The sequence below is a fragment of the Piliocolobus tephrosceles genome, chromosome 16 (assembly GCF_002776525.5).
Source record: "Piliocolobus tephrosceles isolate RC106 chromosome 16, ASM277652v3, whole genome shotgun sequence".
Lineage (NCBI taxonomy): Eukaryota > Metazoa > Chordata > Mammalia > Primates > Cercopithecidae > Piliocolobus > Piliocolobus tephrosceles.
Window position 1 is genome coordinate 67,854,735 of NC_045449.1, and position 21,057 is coordinate 67,875,791.

At 53.9% G+C, this 21,057-nt stretch overlaps 1 protein-coding gene across 1 annotated transcript in view; it reads left to right on the plus strand.

Annotated features, from left to right (window-relative positions):
- Window positions 1–21,057, plus strand: part of TTYH2 (tweety family member 2) — a 50,893-nt gene that overhangs the window by 8,150 nt on the left and 21,686 nt on the right. Inside the window, exons 2-4 of the mRNA XM_023211913.2 lie at window positions 985–1,157; window positions 9,333–9,444; window positions 15,721–15,941. Of these exons, the coding sequence (XP_023067681.2) occupies window positions 985–1,157; window positions 9,333–9,444; window positions 15,721–15,941 (506 nt within the window). The remainder of the gene's footprint in view (window positions 1–984; window positions 1,158–9,332; window positions 9,445–15,720; window positions 15,942–21,057) is intronic.

Sequence of the window (21,057 nt, forward strand, 5' to 3'; positions counted from 1 at the left end):
GGCACTAGGGATTCGGGACCAGGAACCCCTATCGGGGGTGCATGGGAAGCAGGGACGGCTGTCAGCTCAGGAGCCTGATTTAGAGCCAGGTCCAGCCCTGGCTGGCAACCACCAATCCCAGTGCCATCTGGTGCCCATCTGGCAAAATCAAGAGATGAGTGAGCAGAGAGTGGCACCGGGCCTCCTGACAGACAGTGGCTCCCATTGCAGGACCCCGAGGTGCTAGGCAGGCCTCAGGCCCCTCCGACCCCCTCAGAATTCTGGCTCTGCTGCTGCTGCTGGCGCTGGAGGTTCAGCTGTCCCTGTTGGGGTGCAGTGGAAGGGATTCCATAAGTTGCCTATCTTGACTGTCCCGCCCCCTCACGCATCCCCCAAGCATGGAGCTGGCTTCTCGATTCTCAGGATGGACCCAACACCTAGAACAAGCTCTTCACATTCTGGGTAAAGGATGATGCCCAGACTGGGACAGCGGGGTCCTTGCATGGAAGAGGTGACAGATACACAGGCCTGTCCTTCCAGGCCCCGTCTGGGTACTCTGTTCCTGGACGGCATCCCGCTCCTTACCTGTCTCCCTAAGCCATAGAGCTCACCACCCACAGCCCGCCCTGCCCCCGGGGATTCCTGCCTTGTCTCCTGAGTAACTCAGACTCTTCATCAGCAGGACCTGGTCCTTTTCTTCATCCAGGGTCTGAACCAGAAACTGGGGACCAGCTCTGACACCCTTCCGTCACTGACCACCAGGCCCACCACTTGGCCTCGTGCCCTCCGTCACTCCCACCCAAGTGCCTTAGCGCCGGGCCCTCTGTTTACAGAGTAGGAACTTGAACCATAGGTGGAGCTTGGGAGGGTGGATAAGAGACACAGCTCAGCTCTGGTCCTATCTGCAGCCCAGGCGGTGGGGCACTCGGGGCTCGAGGGCAGGGCACATCCAGAGCCCCGCACTGCAGGGATGAAGAGTGACAACAGGCCTCCGCTCTCTTCCAGTCGCTGCTGTTCCTGGGGCTGGTGGCCACGGTCTGCCTGGGCCTGAACCTCATCTTTCTCGTGGCTTACCTGGTCTGCGCGTGCTGTTGCCGGCAGGACGATGCGGTACAGACCAAGCAGCGCCACTCCTGCTGCATCACCTGGACAGCCGTGGTGGCTGGGCTCGTCTGCTGGTGAGTGTCCCTAGGCTCTGGGCCTGGGGTACGTGGCTCACTCTGCAAGGGGCCAGGGACTGTCTGGCCATGTTCTCCTGACCGAGCTCTGGCTACCTTGATGGAAAAGCTTGTCCCCAAATGAATGTTGTCCCTTTTCTTACCAAGCATCAGGAATCAGATGCCCGGGATGGTGATGGAGTCTCCAGAAAGGTCTCCCAAGTGGCCCCCCAAACCCTGCCCCAATGTGAGTTTGTGCTGTGCCCAGCAGCCTTGCAGGCGGCATTTCTGCGCTGACACTGGGCATCTCCAGTCTGTGTCCCTATCCCCTGCCAGCTGCTGCCCTGGGTCTGTGAGATCAGAAGATAGTCTGACTCCAGCACAAACCAATTCCATCTTCTTGTAAGATCAATAGCTTTTAATGTCATTAGCCAGTTCTTCTTTGCTTTGGATGAGGAAGTGAGAATTTCTTTTGTTTATTTATTTATTTATAAGATGGGGTCTCACCCTGTTACCCAGGCCAGAGTGCAGTGGTGCGATCACAGCTCACTGCGGCCTCAAACTCTTAGGCTCAAGCAATCCTCCCACCTCAGCCTCCCAAGTAGCTGGGACTACAGGTGCACACCACTATGCCTGGGTTTTCTGTGTTTTTTGTTTGTTTGTTTGTTTGTTTTTGGTAGAGACAGGGTTTCATCATGTTTCCCAGGCTGATTTCAAACTCCGGAGCTCAAGTGATCCACCTACCTCAGCCTCCAAAAGCGCTGGGATTACAGGCGTGAGCCACCACACCTGGGCTGAGACTGTGTTGCTCAGGCTGGTCTTCAACTTCTGACTTCAGACGTTGCTCCCCACTCAGCCTCCCAAAGCACTGGGATTACAGGCATGAGCCACCATGCTGGGCCTTAAAGTGAGGATTTATAACTCCCATGCAGGAGTCCGTACCCAGCCTACCACACTGCCTGGCCCCTCCACCCCAGCCAGCGTCCACAGGCTTGCTGGCTGTTTTCAGGAGTTGTTGCATTTTTCTTGTTTTTAAATCTATAGAGGCTTTTCCAGAAGCCTCTAGTGTCCACACAGAGATGCTTCTTAGGTGTCGTCACCCCAAAGAGTAGAGTCTCCCACTACCCGGCAGCAGGCTGGCAGCCAGGCAGGTCCTGGTCAGCCTGGGGGTGAGGATGCCTGGACTGTCATACCCAGGCAGCTCACCTTGCCACTGCGATTTTCTTCTCTGTTGGAAGATGTTCTTGATCTTGTCCTGCCTGTAGTGTGAGGCTCACCTCAGCCAAAACGCAGGCGAGACGCTAAAGCAGCCTTGTGGGGTAGACAAAGCTCTAAGCACAAGGAAGGGGATCAAGGCTGCTGCAATACATGGCCGGGGCTGAAATAAGAGACTCAGAGGACAGAGTTCTGGACAGGCCGGGAGGTCACAGACGAGTGTGGTTCCCAGTAGAGTGGAAGAGCTTTGGGAAGCGACCGTGGTGTTAAAAATCCTCCTGCATGGCTGGGCAGTGACTCACGCCTGTAATCCCAGCACTTTGGGAGGCCGAGGCGGGTGGATCACCTGAGCTCAGGAGTTCGAGATCACCTTGGGCAATATGGTAAGACCTCACCTCTACAAAAATGAGCCAGGCCTGGTAATGCATGCTTGTAGTCCCGACTGAGGCAGGAGGATGATGAGCCCAGGAGGCGGAGGCTACAGTGAGCCGTGATCGCTCTACCGCACTCTAGCCTGGGTGACGTGAGACCCTGTCTCTTACACACACACACAGATACACACACGACAAACTTGTTTTTGAAGAATACTTTGGAACGGTAAGAATGGCGTGAGGAGTCCATTCTTCCAATAAGGAAGAATTATCAGCAGTGTAGGGGAATCTCAAAGTGGAAGGAGTGTGCATGGCAGCATCTGTCCCACAACATTCTGGGCGTTTCTCGTACTAGGCAAGAGGGCACCAGCAGTAAGAAAACAGGCACCAAGTCTGCTTTCATGATCTGTCAGCAGAGGCTGAGAGCTGTGCACCAGTTTGCTCTGAATCATTACAACTAAGGAGAGAGGGCCGGGTGCGGTGGCTCATGCCTATAATCCCAGCACTTTGGGAGGCCAAGGTGGGTGGATCACTTGAGGTCAGGAGTTCGAGACCAGCCTGACCAACATGGTGAAACCCCATCTCTACTAAAAATACAAAATTAGCCGGGCGTGGTGGCGGGTACCTGTAACCCCAGCTACTTGGGAGGCTGAGGCAGGAGAATTGCTTGGACCCGGGAGGTGGAGGTTGCAGTGAGCTGGGATTGCGCCACTGCATTCTAGCCTGGGCAACAGACTCTGTCTCAAAAAAAGAAAAAAAGAAAAAAGGAAAGAAAAGAAAAACCAAAAAGCTAAGGAGAGAGCTCTGAAGGAAAGGAGCAGGCATAGAAGTGGATGGCCCACCTGAGTCCAGGCGTTGCTGGGTGACAAGGGCACCCAAACCCATAGGATGAGAAGGCATTAACTTGGCAAAGGTGGGGGCAGGGGAGGCGGAGACACCTCCAGGCAGAGGGAAGAGAAACGTGCAAAGCCCCGAGGCAGGAGCGAGCATGAGGCTAAAGGAAGCCAATGTGGTGGGAGCAGAGGGAGCAGATGAGGGGGTTGGGGGCGCTGCTGAGGGTCGGGGTGAGCAGTGAGTGGCAGTGGGATGGGGAGAGTGTCACGGGGTCAGAAGACACGGGGCAGATGGGATCCAAACCATGGAGCAACTCATAGGCTTTGTCAGGGGTTGGGGTCTTTATTCTAAGAGTCAGGGGAGCCACTGCAGGGGCTCTGCAAAGAGGTGGGGTCACCGGCTAACTCGGATTGAATGGAAGCAAGGCCGGAGGGAGTATTCGGAACAGCGGGACTTGAATGTGAAGAAATGGCCGCCGGGCCACCGAAGAGCTCAGAGGCCTAATGAGGGCAGTGAGCGACGCTGGGATTAGCAACAGCAGGAGCCACCACCACCTGCAGGCCAGAGGGACACAGGGAGAGGCTATGTCACCAGCGAAGTTGGAGCCACACAGCCTGCCTATCAGCGGCTGCAGAATGAGGGGAGCAGGGCCCCCCTGGCTGCCTTACCACCACCTCCAGTCTCCTACCAGCACCTCCATCAGCAGAAGCCAGCTGGCAGGGGAGCCGGAGGCATTCATTGTGAGGGATCAGCACCCTGTGATGGAGAACAGGGCAGGGGACAGAGGAGGGACAGGTCCAGGCAGAGGGTTGCATAGATGCGGGCAAGAGTGAAACTCAGGCCATCAGGGAGGCCCAGTTGGAGAGCGGCGGGCTTACACCCACACGTGGGCAAGGACCAGAGGGGAGTGCATGGAGGAAGAGTCGGCTAGGGAGGTTCGGGGAGGAGCTGCTGAAGTTGATCTGCAGGTTTCTGGCTTAAGTCCCGGATGGGGTGGCGGTGCCATCCTCCAAGGCACGGGACATTGGCAGGGATCCGGAAGAGAAGCAGAAAGTCACAGTTTGGTTGTACACAGATTGAGTTTAAAGTGCCTTTGAAACATCCAAGCGGAGTTGGAGTTATAAAGCCAGGGTCATGGGCGTGGCCAGTGTGGAAGTCGCACACACAGGTGGCCTGCTGTAGGAAGCACAGAGTGAGAAGGGGGCTGGGGCCAAGCCTGGAGGAAGCACAGTGTTTTATGGCTGGGACGCAAAAGGTGCCTGTGAAGGAGACCAGGAAAGAGTGTCCCACTAGGAAGGGCCGGGAGTGCCACAAGGGCACAGAGTCACGGGGCGGCATGTTCCAGGAAGAGGAGCCAGGCTGACTACTGCATGTGGGAGGGGGTTGGGAAGAGCCCTCAGGTTTAGTGGCAGGGGGGTCATCGGTCACCTTCATTGGAGCTGCGTCCACTGGGACACAGGAACAGCCAGATTGGTGAGTTATGGGAGGGGCAGGAAGGAGAGTCGGGACAGCAGCAGGAGAAGGGATGGAGGTAAAGGCTGGGGGACTGAGGTGGGAGGACACGTGAGCTCTGCTGATGTGGTTCCACCTGAACGTGGGGGATTGGATCCACAGAAGACCAACAAGGGGTTCCTGAAAAAGCAAAAGGGATACGAGGATACACCTCTTAGTGCTCCTCTATTTTAGGGGGAGGGTAGTGATTTTATGTTGGGGAAAGAGTGGTGTGAACACACCGGGGGAAGGCAACATCACCAACTCATTTATTCTTGTCCAGCAGAACAGATTTTCCCATGGCCCAGGCGGGACCAATGACCCCAGGAGGGACCAGGAGACCCTCATTAAACAGCCAAGGCGATTTCCTTTTTCTTTTTTTTTTTTTTTTTTTGAGATGCAGTCTCATTCTGTCGCCTAGGCTGGAGTGCAGTGACACGATCTCAGCTCACTGCAACCTCTGCCTCCCGGGTTCAAGAGATTCTCCTGCCTCAGCCTCCCGAGTAGCTGGGATTACAGGTACTTACCACCACGCCTGGCTAATTTTTGTATTTTTAGTAGAGACGGGGTTTCGCCATGCTGGCCAGGCTGGTCTCGAGCTCCTGATCTCAGGTGATCCACCCGCCTCAACCTCCCAAAGTACTGGGATTACAGGCTTGAGCCCCAAGGTGATTTCTGATCCCCAAAGATGAGGCATAATTTCACAGCCCCTCCTGGGCCATCACTGATAAACCCACAGGGCCCGAGAGAATGAGCAGGTTGGGAAAGCTCTTGGCTTCATGTTGAATCTCCGGAAAACACTAAATCCTGACTCAGAGAGCTAAAAAAGGATGAACACAAGGAGTCGACAAAAGGGCTTCTCAGAGCACAATACAATGGGTTCATTTTCTTTTAAATAAAGTTACAAATTGGAGGATCATGGAAAGACAATTCATGTAATGTATGAATATCTCAGCTGAGCACTCGGTGAAGCTCCTCACCTCTGTGTGGATACTGTGGGAAAAAACGGGCTGCATTTTCCATGATGGTGCATTTGACTGGGTTCAAAGCTAGTTACACAACTCTGGTTAAATCCAATGAATACTGACTTAATGCAGTGGATTTCTAAACTGTAGAGGGGCTGTGTGTGAGAGAGAGACAGAGCACGTGATTCATGCAGGAACCTCATTTTTTTAATGTCTCCCGCCCCCCATCTTGGATGATGCAGGAACCTCATTTTAAAAGGCACATTCCCAGACCACACTGATGGAATGGACCAGGCTGCTTATCTGCACTTAACATGCTCCCCAGGTGATTCTGTTCCTGTGGTCTGAGGACCACATCCTGAAAAACACTGAATTAGGAGTCGAGGGCGCCCTGGAAGGAGGTTTCTTTTTTTCCTGTTTTTTTTTTTTTTTTTTCTTTGAGATGGAGTCTTGCTCTGTCGCCCAGGCTGGAGTGAAATGGTGCAATCTTTGCTCCCTGCAACCTCGTCCTCCTGGGTTCTAGCCATTCTTCTGCCTCAGTCTCCTGAGTAGCTGCGATTACAGGCACGTGCCACCACGCCCAGCTAATTTTTGTATTTTTAGTAGAGACGAGGTTTCACCATGTTGGCCAGGCTGGTCTCAACTCCTGAGCTCAGGTGACCCACCCGCCTCGGCCTCCCAAAGTGCTGGGATTGGGATTACAGGCGTGAGCCACTGCGCCCGGCAGGAGGTTTCTATCACAGTCCTCCAGGGGGTTCCGTCCTAGATCCTGTCTTGTTTAAAGAACAAAAGAACAAATATAAGTGTGGACGTGTACATTCACGTCTCCCCACCCCAAACCAAATGAGCGTTTTGGATGAAAACTCAGGAGGCTGCTTAATCAGTCTTCAGATGGTCTCAAGTGGTGCGGGTCAGATGGAATATGATGGATGACAAGAGTCAAGATTTGAAATGATTTATTCATGCTGGAATGTTGGGCTAAAACCAACTAGATGAGATTTCACAGGGATCAAGTTCTGCTTTTGGTTAAAACAAAACAAAAATCAATACAGCACTATAGGAAGGAGGAGAGACTGGGCTTAACAGCAATTCTTGGAAGAAATTCAGGGGCTGTTTGTAGACCACAAGATCGGCAGAGGGGGAGCGGAGGGGGGAACCAGGGTGGGCACAAGTTCAGCTCAGTGCCCCGGGAAGTGGAGGACCTAAGGCATGAGCCCCACTACGCTCAGAACTGATGAACAACCTGGACTTGAGTGACCCACTCAGGCCACATTTAAGAGTGACATTAACCAATCATCTAGAGGACGGTGATGGCATGGGCAAGGGTCTGGAGACCTTAGCCCCAAGAAGGACACCTGTCCCACTTGGAGAGCACGAGGTGAGCGGGTTATGAAGAAGCCAGGTTCAGCTGTCTGATGGGGCACCATGCAGAATTGGAAACTTCTTCCAGGCTGTCCTAGAAGACAAACGAAGATCCAGGGGATGAGTGGCTTAAGGAGGCAGGTGTCAGCTCAGTAGAAGAAGGAGCATTCTATAAGCTGGGACGTCACAGTGGAGGAACAGACTGTCACATGGGTGGCCTGGGGATGTTGGGGGAAAGGGTGGAGGATGTTGAGGGAGTCCACAATTCCTGGAGGTGTCAAGAGAGAGCCAAGGTCAGCACTGAGTATGTGATCTCAGTAGACCTCAGCGCTTCCCAGGCCCACCTGTGTCAGAATCCCCTGGGGGCTGGTAAAAGCTCAGGTACCTGGGCCCTCCTCAGACCTACTGCATCAGCATCCCTAGGGCTGGCTACAGTCTCCTACCTTTTGGAGTCACAGGACTGGAGGACAGTATTTTCCTATTGCCCGAATAAAATGTCCTGTAGAGCCAGCCTGCCAGGGACCCTGAACCTTCACCTCACCACCCCCAGCCCCACCTGCCAGAATGTGAGTTGTCATCCGCCTACTCAACACAGCCCCCAGGAAAGAGTTCCTCAGCTATAGTCAAAAACCTGCTCTCCGTAGATGTTTATAGCAGCTGTATTCAGAATTGCCAGAACTTGGAAGCAACGAAGATGTCTTTAATAGGTGAATGGATAAATTTTGGTCCATCTGGATGATGAAATATTATTCAGCACTGAAAAAAATGAGTTATCAAGCCAGAAGAAGTCACAGAGGAATCTTAAATCCATATTACTAAGTGAAAGAAGCCAATCTGAAAATGTTCCACACGGTATCATTTCAACTCTGTGACACTCTGGAAAAGGGAAAACTAAGGATTAAGGCCAGGTGCAGTGGCTCACGCCTGTAATCCCAGCACTTTGGGAGGCCAACGGGATGGGGCGGGGCGATCACCTGAAGTCAGGAGTTCGAGACCAGCCTGGCCGACATGGTGAAACCCCAACTTTACTAAAAATACAAAAAATTAGCTGGGCGTGGTGGCACGTGCCTGTAGTCCCAGCTACTCAGGAAGCTGAGGCAGGAAAATCACTTAAACCCAGGAGGCGGAGGTTGCAGTGAGCTGAGATCACGCCATTGCACTCCAGCCTGGGCAACAGAGCAAAACTCTATCTCAAAAAAATAAAAATAAAGGGGTTACAGGGGAGGGGGGACTTAATGGGCAGAGCACAGAGGAATTTTAGGGCAATGAAACTACCCTGTATGATATGGTAATGGGGGACACATCATTTTTTCATTTTTTCTTTTTTTAAAATTTTTTGCAGAGATAGGGTGTCACTATGTTGCGCAGGCTGGTCTCCAACTCCTGAGCTCAAGCGATCCACCCGCCTCAGCCTCCCAAAGTGTTGGGATCACAGGCGCGAGTCACCGCACCCAGCCAACACGTCTTTATCCATATGTCCAAACCTATAGAATGTGCAACGCTGAGAAGGAACCCTAGTGGAAGCTGTGGGCTGTGGGTGACGACGGTGTCTCCATCTGGGCTTATCGCTTGTAACGGATGTGCCACTCTGCCGCAGGATTTTCGAGTAGAATAGGAGGCTGTGCATGTGCGGGGCAGCAGATATATGGGAACTCTCTACTTTCCACTTAATTTTGCTGTGAACCTAAAACTGCTCTAAAAACAAGCTTTTTTTTTTTTTTTTTTTTTTTTTTGGAGACAGAGTCTAGCTCTGTCACCCAGGAGGGAGTGCAGTGGCGTGATCTTGGCTCACTGCAACCTCCACCTCCTGGGTTCAAGCAATTCTATGCCTCAACCTCCTGAGTAGCTGGGATTACAGGCATGAGCCACTGCACCCAGCCCTAAGCTTATTTTTTAATATAAACAAACATTCTCCTCTGCGTATCACCTCTAACCTCTGTTTGGGATCTTGCTTGTAGTGCTGCAGTGGGCGTTGGTTTCTATGGAAACAGCGAGACCAACGATGGGGTATACCAGCTGATGTACTCCTTGGAAGACGCCAACCACACCTTCTCTGGGATCGATGCTCTGGTAAGGCTCCCGGGCAGCTGGCCGGGTACAGGCACAGCCCACAAGGTCAATGTGGTCAGAGCAAGGGCCCCCATCAGATCCCAGCTGGCTCAGCTGCACACGGAGGGGGTGTGGTGCCTGAGGGCTGACCCCTGCCTGCGCTGCAGTTGCCTCTGCTGAGGCAAATGGGCAGTTGTGCGCCCCAAGCCTGGAGGGGTGGCAGGGATGGGGGTGAGGACCAAAGGAGGCAGCTGTGGGATCAAACCCCATTTTCTGGCAAGCTCAGCACTTTCTGATGTGTCAGAGGAGACCTTGAATGTGGAAAGTCAGCCCCACTGCATTTTTTGTGTTCATTTCAAGTGATGCATATCGAGTATTGCCGGGTCCAGGAGATGCCAAGAGGAAAAAAGTGTCTTCAGAAACAACTGAGGGCTGAGTGTGGTGGCTCACTCCTGTCACCCCAGCACTTTGAGGGAGGCCAAGGCATACGGAGCTCAGGAGTTTGAGACCAGCCTGGGCAACATGGCAAAACCCTGTCTGTACCAAAAATACAAAACTTAGCCAGTGGTGATGTGGCTCCAGCTACCCGGGAGGCTGAAAGCAGGAGGATCACTTGAACCTGGGAGGCGGAGGTTGCAGTGAGCCAAGATCATGCCATCACACTCCAGCCTGGGCACCAGGATGAGACTCCATCTCAAAAATTAAAACACACACACACACACAAATTGAAGAGCCCCATGGCGTGGGTGCTGGAGACCTGCTCCAGCTCTTTGGGGCTCTGGCTTCCAGGCGGTGACTCCAGGTGGGGGCTCACAGTGAAGGATGCGCTGGCCTGGCCAGAGGAGGTGTGAGACTCTTAGGAGAAGGGGAAGGCTACTCTGCCAAGCCAGGGCTGGATTTTGTGGCAGAGGCTGCTTGATACATACGAGCCTTTTGCTGGCGCTGCCACCCCTCTGCTGGAGACATGGCCCAGGGAGGAGCACGATGAGGGTGGACATCTGAGCACTTGGTTCCCTGAAAACTGCCTCTGCCTTTTCTACCCCAGCTGCCTGGAATTGGAGTTTTCCCACATTTTGACCTTGGCCCCACACACGTCATTCTCACTCTAAGCACCAGGCCTTTTCAGCTGCTTATCCGAGCAGCCTCTGCCGCAAAATCCAGCCCCAACAGGAGAATTTGGCCACTGCCCCAGCATCCTCCAGAAGAGGATTGGACCCCATTTGCCCCCCTCCTGCACCCTTAAGCTCCTCTAAGGCTTTAATCCCTTAGTCAACAAGGGGGGTCAGGGGTGTCACCTTAAAGAGACAGCTGTGCTGCTCCTCCGTGCCCAAGTCAATTGTGGGAGGAGGCCCTGGCCTCCAGAAAGGGGCTGAGGGTGGCTACCAGACCAGGGGCCCTGGTCCTTTGCAGAGTTCATTCGGCCAGCCGTGTCCACTGGAACCCATACCCATAGCTGAGCGCTGATTCCCGGTGTGCAGATGCTAGTCTGGAACAGCCTTGCGTGGTGAGCTGGGGCAGCTGGGATGGAGGAACTGAGCGACAGCCAGCTCCGGCCTGGGAGGCAGAGGTGTCACCTGGCCTGGCTGGGGAGAACTCTCCCTCTGGGCACCTACCCTTGCCCCAGGCCCTGGGGGGGAAGTGTCCCATGGTCACTGCCCTCTAGGCTCTCTCTGCCCCCTCCCTGCCATCCTGCTGCCTGCCTCCTCTTCACCCACCAGCACCAGGATCGCCGGAGGAGGAACCTAGCCACCAGCGGAAAATCCCCTGCCCTGCCCAGGAAGGCCCCAGGGCCATGACCTTCACGGGTTTAGAGAAACTCCCGAACTCCCTTATGGGAAAATGTCAAGTCCTAGAAGTCCCTATCCCGTAGGATGAGAGCCGCCAGGGAGGGGAGCTGGGAACGAGCCCCCATGCTGGGGCCTTCCACCCCACGGCCTGATGGTGCTCCAGGGCCAGGTTTGGACATTTAACAGCAAGCCCCACTCTCTGAAATCCCCCATGTCCCCAAAGGGACAAGTTCTGTATCCCTGGAGATCAGCCCCTCGTCCTCTCCATTGTTACCGAGAAGTGAGGCCAGGAGTCCCGGGGCTTCACACTGGTCCAGCCAGCCCATAGCTGCCTTCAGCCTGCGGGTGGCCACCTCCCCCTCTGGTATGAACCCCTAGGACCCAGATGTAGCTGCTGCCTCCAGGTGGAAAGGCGGCACCTGGGTCCTTGCTAGGACCTGTGAGGCTGGTTTGGTCCTCAAGGTAGACACCCAGCACACTAGTCCTCAGGGCTCCAGGGGAGGCAGCAGATCTAGAAGACTTCCCAGATCCAAGGGGGAAGTCCAGATACCAGATAAATGACATTAGTGAAATAATGTCAGTGAAAGTGCTGGTAGACTATCAAGTACGCTCAACTGTATGACTGTGATTATGAGTGCTATTAGAGTAATTACTGTAATCACCTTGGGGTCAACGGGAGGCTGGAATCCGGGATGCTGTGGGCGGCAGAGGCAGGTGGGGGACTCGTGGGCAAGTCAGGCAGGACCTGAACCTGGGCCTTGCCAGAGCCCAGATCATGCAGCTGAGTGGCCAACAAGAGGCCCTCTAGGGATGCACCCGCAGAGTGGGCGGGCCCTGCTCCAAGTCCTCCTTTCCTAGACTGGAAGCCCCACACCTATGCGTGTCCAACTAGAGGGACACCTGTGCCTTGGTGGGTAGGGGCGGTGGTCCAGGGATCAGGCGGTCCTGGGAGGGCTGCACGCCCCAGTCTGGGGGAGTAGAGAGGAGTCATTTCAGGATACCAAAACTTCCTGTACGTGGTAGCCAGCATGGCCCCTCCAGGCTCCCTCATGTGAGCCCGCAGCAGGCTGATGGGCAGCCCTCAGGTGAAGAAACCGAGGCACAGGGAGGTTGCACGGCTGGCCCGAGATTGAAAGTGTGTATGTTTCGGAGCAGAAGCCAGAACCCAGGCCTTCTGGTCTTAGCCCCTTATCTCCACTGACCTGGCCCATCCACCTTTCCTGATAAGCTCACTGAGTGCGGGAGAGTCCTCCCTCCCAGAGGTTTTCATACTTGAGCTTGCATCAGAATCACCTGGAAGCGTTGGTAAACACTGATTGCAGGGCCCCACCCCTGGAGGTTCTGATTCAGTGGGCCTGGGGCAGGGCTGAGTGCTTTTGCTTTTGTGAGTGAGTTCCCAGGGGGTGCATCTTATGCCCCTGGTCCCGGGACCACGCTTGAGAACTGCTCTTTCCTCTAGACCATGGTCTCCGCCACCTGTAGCTCGTCCCTAACTCTGCCCAGTCTGGAAAGCTGGCCGGTCCCTCCTGTTCCCAGAGCTTCCCATGAGAGAGAGCCTGATTCCATCTCTGGGTCATCCCACCTGTGCCTGGGGGGAGTGTTATGTCCCAAACCTTTAAGGAATCGGGGATGGTATGGAGAAGTGGTGGGGAGTTGTAAGTAGGTCACTGCTGTCATTCTTATTTTTTAAAATTTTAGGATCTTTTGAGCCTAGGAGTTCAAGAACAGCCTGGGCAGCATAGCGAGACCCCATCTCAAAAAAACAATTTTTTAGTGTTGTTTCTTGTGGGAAAATATCAGGAAGAAAGAGAAGGCATGACAAATACAAATACTGCCTTCTTTCTCACCCCACCACCCCAAGGAGGAGTTTAAGAAATAGAAAAGTTAAAAATGTAGAACTGTGAAGGAGAAAACAAGTGGCCTTACAGAAAAAGTTTACAGATAATTTTTAACAGCCCTTTGCTCTGAAGTTTGTTTGATACAATATAGAAATAAAGAAATGTCACCTGTTACTGGGTTTGTTCAGAATGCCACTATTCTTTGACAATAGTGCCATTTGTTATCAGTGGTTCCAAAGTGGTTGTACATTTATCTTATTAAATTGAACAGCCAAGTGTACTAGCATGACATTTAGTTACTGAATGTACTTTTACATGGTATGAGGTCTTTTTCCCCCGTGCTACGGGCTGTTGAATCTGCACAGGGTAGAGTGTCTCTGTACACTGGTATCGCTTAGTCCTTAACCAGCTCGTAAGAACCAAGCATAAGCCAGAAAACGGAACAAGCCTCTGACACTGAAAAAATAAAACAAAATGAAACAAAGAGAGCCATTCTCTTTTCTGGAACCAGGAACTCCCAGCGTAGCGCAGATGTAAAAGGCCACACAGCTGATGTGAAGTCCCAGTAACACAGAGAACACCGTTTGCCTCCAAGAGTGGAATCTAATCAGCCTTGCTGATCTCACTGTGGGAAGTTTCTGCCTCTTCTTCTGTGTTTTTATCTCCCAGACGCGTGGGAGCTGAAGGCTTCCGAATGTGGATTAGTGCACACTGCCCCTGTCCCGGCCCGTTGTGCTTCTTGGTTTAGCGTGACAGTTTCAGAACAACAAAGCCCTTTCTCCCCTCGCTGCCAGCAAGGGTGTGCTTCAGGCTGCCGAGCGGCACCCCGGGGCCCTGCTGCACCCCGGGGCTCTGCAGGCACCCTGGGTCTGGGCTGTGGGAAAGCCCCGCTAACCAGTACGAGCCCTGCCTGTGCCTTTCAAAAGCCAGTAAGGGTCGATTTGGACCATTAGAAATGGAGGGACACGGCCGGGCGTGGTGGCTCACGCCTGTAATCCCAGCACTTTGGGAGGCTGAGGTGGGTGGATCACTTGAGGCCAGGAGCTCAAGAGAGCAGCCTGGCCAACATGGTGAAACTCTGTCTCCACTAAAAATACAAAAATTAGCCGCGCATGGCGGTGCACGCCTGTAGTCCTAGCTACTTGGGAGGGAGGCTGAGGCAGGAGAATCGCCTGAACCCAGGAGGCGGAGGTTGCAGTGAGCCGAGATCGCACCACTGCACTCCAGCCTGGGTGAGACAGAGCGATACTCCATCTCAAAAAACAAACAAAGAAAGGAAGGAAGGAACGAAAGAAAGGAAGAAATGGATGGACAGGCTACTCTGAAACACTGCCTATAGGGTAGCCCCGCTCTGCAAGGAGCAGTACCTTTAAAAATAAATAAATAATGTTTTCAACTGGATGGCCAGCCATCAACTTTCTATTTCTGTCTTTGCATTGCATTGGCAGATGTTTCCTTTAGGGTCCACTCAACCCCAGGCCCTTAGGGCTCAGCCAAGGAACAGGAGCCTGTCTGCCCACCCAGCAGGACACATGTCCAGGGGAGGATGTGAATACAGGGAGAAGGCGCCGGTTTCCTCCTCCTGCCTCATGTCCAGGCTCGTCAGAGACAGGATCACAACTGTTTTTGTTTTTGCAAAGTCCCATTGTCCTGCCTTCACTCAGCGTTCAGGACGCGGTGTGCTGCTGCTAGCACCACAACAAAGCCTCTCTCTTATAGAACAGTTAGCAATCCTGTTGTGGGGATACGAGGTCAAGGTAGCAACATAGAGTCTGTTTCTCTAAAAGAGAATTCGTAAGCCTAAGTGTTGAAAGTTTTAAGAGAATCTTCAAAGAATAATAGATTATTTTGTTGGTTTCTCCATGTGGGTGTCTCTCTCTAAATATAGTAAGGGATAGTAATGAATGCATACGTTCATTCCAGCCCTTTACAGCAGGGGCCACGTGGTGAGCATACAGGATAGCCTACTTAGTAGACAGCAACAGAGGCTCCAGAGTGCAGGGGTGTGCCCACACTCCCAGCGCAGAGGCTAGACCTGGCTGCAGCCTCCAGCACACAGTGGTGTGCTCCTCTGGCACCAGTATTCTGTCTCTTGGAGCCCAGATCCTGGTTAAGGCCAGTTCAGGGACTGCCCCCTGGTTTGAAGGACATGGGGGCTGGGTGGGTAGTGGCAGCCTCTGTCTTCAGTCCTTCCTCCAGGGGCACAGGCTCGAGATCTCCAGAGCTGGGGCAGCATGGTGTGTTCATTCGTGCCTGAGCAGGCCAGGTCACCTTTTTTTTTTTTTTTTTTTTGAGACAGAGTCTCATTCTTATTGCCCAAGCTAGAGTACAATGGTTCAATCTTGGCTCATTGCAGACTCCGCCTCCCAGGTCCGAGCGATCGTCCTGCCTCAGCCTCCCAAGTAGCTAGGACTACAGGTACATACCACCACACCTGGCTAATTTTTATGTATCTTTTTGTAGAAACAGGGTCTCACTATGTTGCCCAGGCTGGTCTCAAACTCCTGGATTCAAGCAATCCGCCTGCCTCAGCCTCCCAAAGTGCTGGGATGACAGGCGTGAGCGTAATTATCGCACCTGGCCAGGCCACCTTCTGCTCCCTGGAAAGACCTCTTCCGAGATGAGAATCAGAAGCTTTACCTCCCTGGCTTTTGCGCCCTGCTCCTCCCTAGGTTTCCGGAACTACCCAGAAGATGAAGGTGGACCTAGAGCAGCACCTGGCCCGGCTTAGTGAGATCTTTGCTGCCCGGGGCGATTACATGCAGACCCTGAAGTTCATACAGCAGATGGCGGGCAGCGTTGTTGTTCAGCTCTCAGGACTGCCCACGTGGAGGGAAGTCACCATGGAGCTGGCCAAGCTATCCGACCAGACTGGCTACATAGAGTACTACAGGTGAGGAGCCGGTGGGGGGCAGAGGGAGGGGCAGCAGGGGGCTACATCCGCTTCATTCATCCAATGAATGTTGAGCTCCAGGTGGAGAAGGGCCACCGGAAAGTGTTTTTTTCTTAGACAGAGTCTTGCTCTGTCACCCAGGCTGGAGTGAAGTGGCGCAATCTCAGCTCACTACAACCTCTGCCTCCCGGGTTCAAGTGATTCTCTTGCCTCAGCCTCCCTCCCAAGTAGCTGGGACTACAGGTGCCTGCCACCACGCCAGACTAATTTTTGTATTTTTAGTAGAGACAGAGTTTCACCATGTTGGCCAGGAGCTGGTCTCTCGAGCTCTTGGCCTCAAGTGATCCGCCCGCCTCGGCCTCCCAAAGTGCTGGGATTACAGGCGTGAGCCACCGTGCCCAGCCCACCAGAAAGTCTCGATAAGCCATTGGCCGAAATCAGGAGAACATGGGAGCTCACAGAGGCCACGTCGTGAGCATGCAGATAGCCTCCTTAATAGACAGGCAGCAGAGGCTACAGAGGGCAGGGATGTGCTCATGCTGTCCGTGCCAAAGGCTGGACCTGGCCTCGGCCTCCAGCACACAGTGGGGTGCTTCTCTGGGTCCAGCATTCTTTGTGGCTGGTAGAGGGTGGAAACGCCACATGCTTTATAGGTTCCTCGCCTGCCAGAGTTTATGGGACGGGATTTCTTGTACCCACAGACTCAGCCACAGGGTTATGGGGGGTTGGAGAAATGGGCACCCAGCTGAGGGTGCTAAGAAGCTGCCATTAGGGGAGGCTCTGACCTACACGTCATTGTGCTCCCAGGGCCTGGGCCTAGCGTGGAGGAGGCACAAGGGAGAAAGGAGGCTGTGCCCCCAGACTCGCTTTTTTTTTCTTTCTTTCTTTTTAAGACAGTATCTCACTCTGTCACCCAGGCTGGAGTGCAGTGGTGTGATCATGCCTCATTGCAGCCTTGAACTCCCCGGCTCAAGTGATCCTCCCGCCTCAGCCTCCTAAGTAGCTGGGACTACAGGCACACAACCATGACTGGCTAGTTTAAACAGAACGTTTTTTGCAGCCGGGCCTGGTGGCTCACACCTATAATCCCAGCACTTTGGGAGGCCAAGGCAGGTGGATCACCTGAGGTTGGGAGTTCGAGACCAGCCTGACCAAGATGGAGAAACCCTGTCTTTACTAAAAAATACAAAATTAGCTGGGCGTGGTGGTGCATGCCTGTAATCCAAGCTACTTGGGAGGCTGAGGCAGGATAATTGCTTGAACCCAGAAGGTTAAGGTTGCAGTGAGCCAAGATCATGCCATTGCACTCCAGCCTCAGCAACAAGAGGGAAACTCCATCTCAGGAAAAAAAAAAAAAAAAATTTTAGAAATAGGGATCTTGCTTTGTTGCCCAGGCTGGTCTCAAACTCCTGGCCTCAAGCAGTCCTCCCACCTCGGCCTCCCAGAGTCCTGGGATTACAGACGTGAGCCACCATGCCCAGACCAGCCTCACTTATGAGTAATGGGGGCTGAGGGGCACCACCCTCACTTAGGTGTACAAACTCATGGCCGTGTCATCTGACCTCTGGGGCTTTGTTTACATCTCCCCTGCCTCCCCATTCGCCAAACCCCGGCCCAGGCAGAGGCTCTGGACACAGTCGGCAGGGCAGGGACCCGCTGCCTCTCTCCAGGTGCAGGGTCCAGCGAAGGTTGCTCTGGGGAGAGCGCAGGAAGGAGGCAGCAGCCCCAGCCTTTGGAGGGCTCCCAGCTGAATGGTGGCCTGGGCTTGTGCTCCCAGGGCCCCAGGCCTAGCCTGGAGGAGGCACGCGGGGAGTGGAAGAATGAGTCATGAGGAGCGAGTATCAGTTCTTTGGATCCCTCCCGGCTCCCTCCATTTGTTGGCTCCTCTTCAAGCCATTGAGGAAATTCAGAGCCTTTAGCTCAGGGTTGCACAACTTACTCCTGTTTTCTGGATTTGTGTTCCCTTGTGTCATAAAGCCCCATGCCAGGAGGTCACTGCTGGACTGAGTCCAGGGGCCTCTCCCCTTCCCAAAAATAGGAGGTGGCAGGTCCCTTAGCAGAGGGAGCTCCTGAAGTCCCCAGCTCTGGGGGTCCTCCCCACACCTTGCCTCCCCAGCCCGTCCAGCCCCTGCGTCTCCGCCATGTCCTGGATGCTCTGGGTTGAAGGGACCTTGGTCCTGCTCCCCAGCAGAGTGCCTCCCTCCCAAGGGACAGAAGGAAACTGCCAGCTCTGAGGGCTGTCTGTGACCTCCTGCTCCTGTGGCCCCAAAACAGGGGTATCCGATGAGTCTCCTGATGTGTGGGCCATTCATTGCCGGAGCCTTCGAAATCTTATGTCAGGCAGGAGCAGGGGGTACAAAGGTATCCATTTTGACCTCACTCTTCTCTGAGCACACCTAGCAGACTGTGTATGTTTAAGAGCCTCATATGGGCATTTTGATAATGACACGGATGGAATTAAGTCCGAATTTACATATCGAAGGGGGCTTATTGTTAAGGCGATTTCATTAAAATAGTGGAAGGATGGTGCCAACTGCACATCAGCTATTTCGGCATGGGTGATTGACAGGACCCCCTGTGAGCCCATCCCCGACTCCCCACTCCTTATTCAGGTTGAGGCAGAAGAGGTTTGGCTGGGCGCGGTGGCTCAGGGGGCCGTAATCCCAGCACTTTGCGAGGCCAAGGCGGGCAGATCACCTGAGGCCAGTAATTCGAGACCAGCCTGGGCAACATGGAGAAACCTCATCTCTACTAAAAATACAAAAATTAGCTGGACGTGGTGGCGCATGCCTGTAGTCCCAGCGACTTGGGAGGCTGAGGCAGGAGAATCGCTTGAACCCAAGAAGCGGAGGCTGCAGTGAGCCAAGATTGTGCCACTGCCCTCCAGCCAGGGCAATAGAGTGAGACTCTGTCTCAAAAGAAAAAAAAAAAAAAAAAAAGCAGAGGCCTAGTCCACGGTTGGCACCTGTGGCTCCTAAACATCAGTGATGTCTTTGCTTCCATCTGGGGCTCCTCCTCTTACCTGAGCTGCTCTGGAACACAAGCCCTCCCCTGAAGGGTCCCCGTCTTTGCTTTTGGGATAGTCCTTGAGCATGACCATGCAGTGAAGCAAATATTTCCTAGCATTTTTATACAAGGCCTGGCGAAGTATTGGAGGAGATAAAAAGCCGAGGGGCTCCTCTCTTTGAGAGGCTACGGTGAGGGAGAAGGGAGCCGGGGTGGGAGTGGCTCTGGCAGGCAGAGCCGAGTTCTGGGTTAGGAATACATCCCCCAGTCCTCGCCCAGCTCCTCTGGGAAAACACATCCGCCTAGAGGAGATGTTTCCAGGAACCCCTGACAACATGAGGCGTGGAGGCAGGGAAAATACACTGAATCACAGCCACAGAGAGTGGCTTAGAAGCACCCCTAACTGGATTTCCTGCTGCTCTACAGAGCGGAGGCGAGAGGTGAGAAGAAATCTTTAAGTTTGAAACATGAACTGGGTATTTTGAGAGGTGCCCTGTGGCTGGCTGTGTCCCTTGCAGGAAGCTTGATGGAGACAATGTGGAATTCCTGGGTCAGGCTCTCCCCACCATGGGGCCTTGGCTTTCCCATCTGTAGAATGGGATCCAGCTCACACCTATGATCCCAGCACTTTGGGAGGCTGAGCAGGAGGATCTCTTGAGTCCAGGGTTTGAGACCAGTCTGGACAACACAGAGAGACCTAGTCTTTATAATACGTGTGTGTGTGTGTGTGTGCGTGCGCGCGCATGTGTGAAAATAAGAATGTGATCCAAACACTAGATGGTTTGCGAGGTTCCTTCCGGCTCTGAGCTGAGTCTAAGGAAACTGGCTTCTTGGTGGCAGCAGCCTCTGCCCACTCCGCAAAGCCCCCGGCTCCATTCCTGGGAATCCCAGATTCCTAGTGTGCATTGCCCCCTGCTCTGTGCAGAAACGAGGACTTTGATTAGTCCCCTTCTCTTGGCAGTAAGCCTCGATTTGGGGAGTCAGAAAGAACCTCCCTTGGCTGCTGGGGCCTCCAGCTTGCTTCCTCCCCTCTCTCCCTTAGAGCCTCTTTGCCACTTTCTGCCAGCTCCAGGGCACTCCCTGCCCATGCTCCAAACTCCTTCTTCCCGTTTATGATGTCAGTGAAGCAGAAAACCATTGCTGGAGAGGAGAAGTCAGCGACTTTACCTGGCTCTTGCAGCAAGAGAAATAATGATCCAAACACTGCCCTCTTTGGGGACTGGGAAGCCCCTGTCTGTGCACCCGCCCTCCTCTGTCCACTCTCCTGCTGGTGCCCAGCACAGGGCACGGGGCGTGGCTGCCAGGGGAGACCACTGGCCTTGTGAGGACCACCTTGGGGACCTGTGTGGAAGCGAAAGGAACAAGGGCACTTTGGGGTCTTCTCGGTGCCCTTGGGCTTAAGGTACTTTGATGCTTCAGCCTGTTCTCTGGAGAAGCAGGAGGGCAGGGCCTTCGAAGTCCCGGGCTGCCTTGCCCCGTCAACCTTTATATTTAGCAAGCACTTAATCCTTACTCTGGCCCTGTGAGATGAGGGGTTCCAGCTCCCTTTACAGATATGGAAACCAAGGTCCCAAAGGGTGAAGTAGCTTACCAAGCTCTCCCAGCTGGGGTATAACTGCCCTTCCCCACCAGCCCAGCCTTGGGGGCAAAAAGGCCAGAGGAATGAAGGGCTTGGAGGAGCCTAGAGGTCTGCAGGGCTGTCGGTACCCTGACCCGGACTCCCGGGTTCCACACTGAGCTCTCTGATGGTCAGAAACGAACCCACTCACCTGGGTATCCCTGGTGCCAAGCTCAGTCCCTGGCACAAATGTTGTTTAAAAATGAACCTAAAGGCCAGGCGCGGTGGCTCAAGCCTGTAATCCCAGCACTTTCAGAGGCCGAGACTGGCGGATCACGAGGTCAGGAGATTGAGACCATCCTGGCTAACATGGTGAAACCCCATCTCTACTAAAAAAAATACAAAAAACTAGCCGGGCAAGGTGGCGGGCGCCTGTAGTCCCAGCTACTCAGGAGGCTGAGGCAGGAGAATGGCATAAACCCGGGAGGCGGAGTTTGCAGTGAGCTGAGATCCGGCCACTGCACTCCAGCCTGGGCAACAGAGCGAGACTCC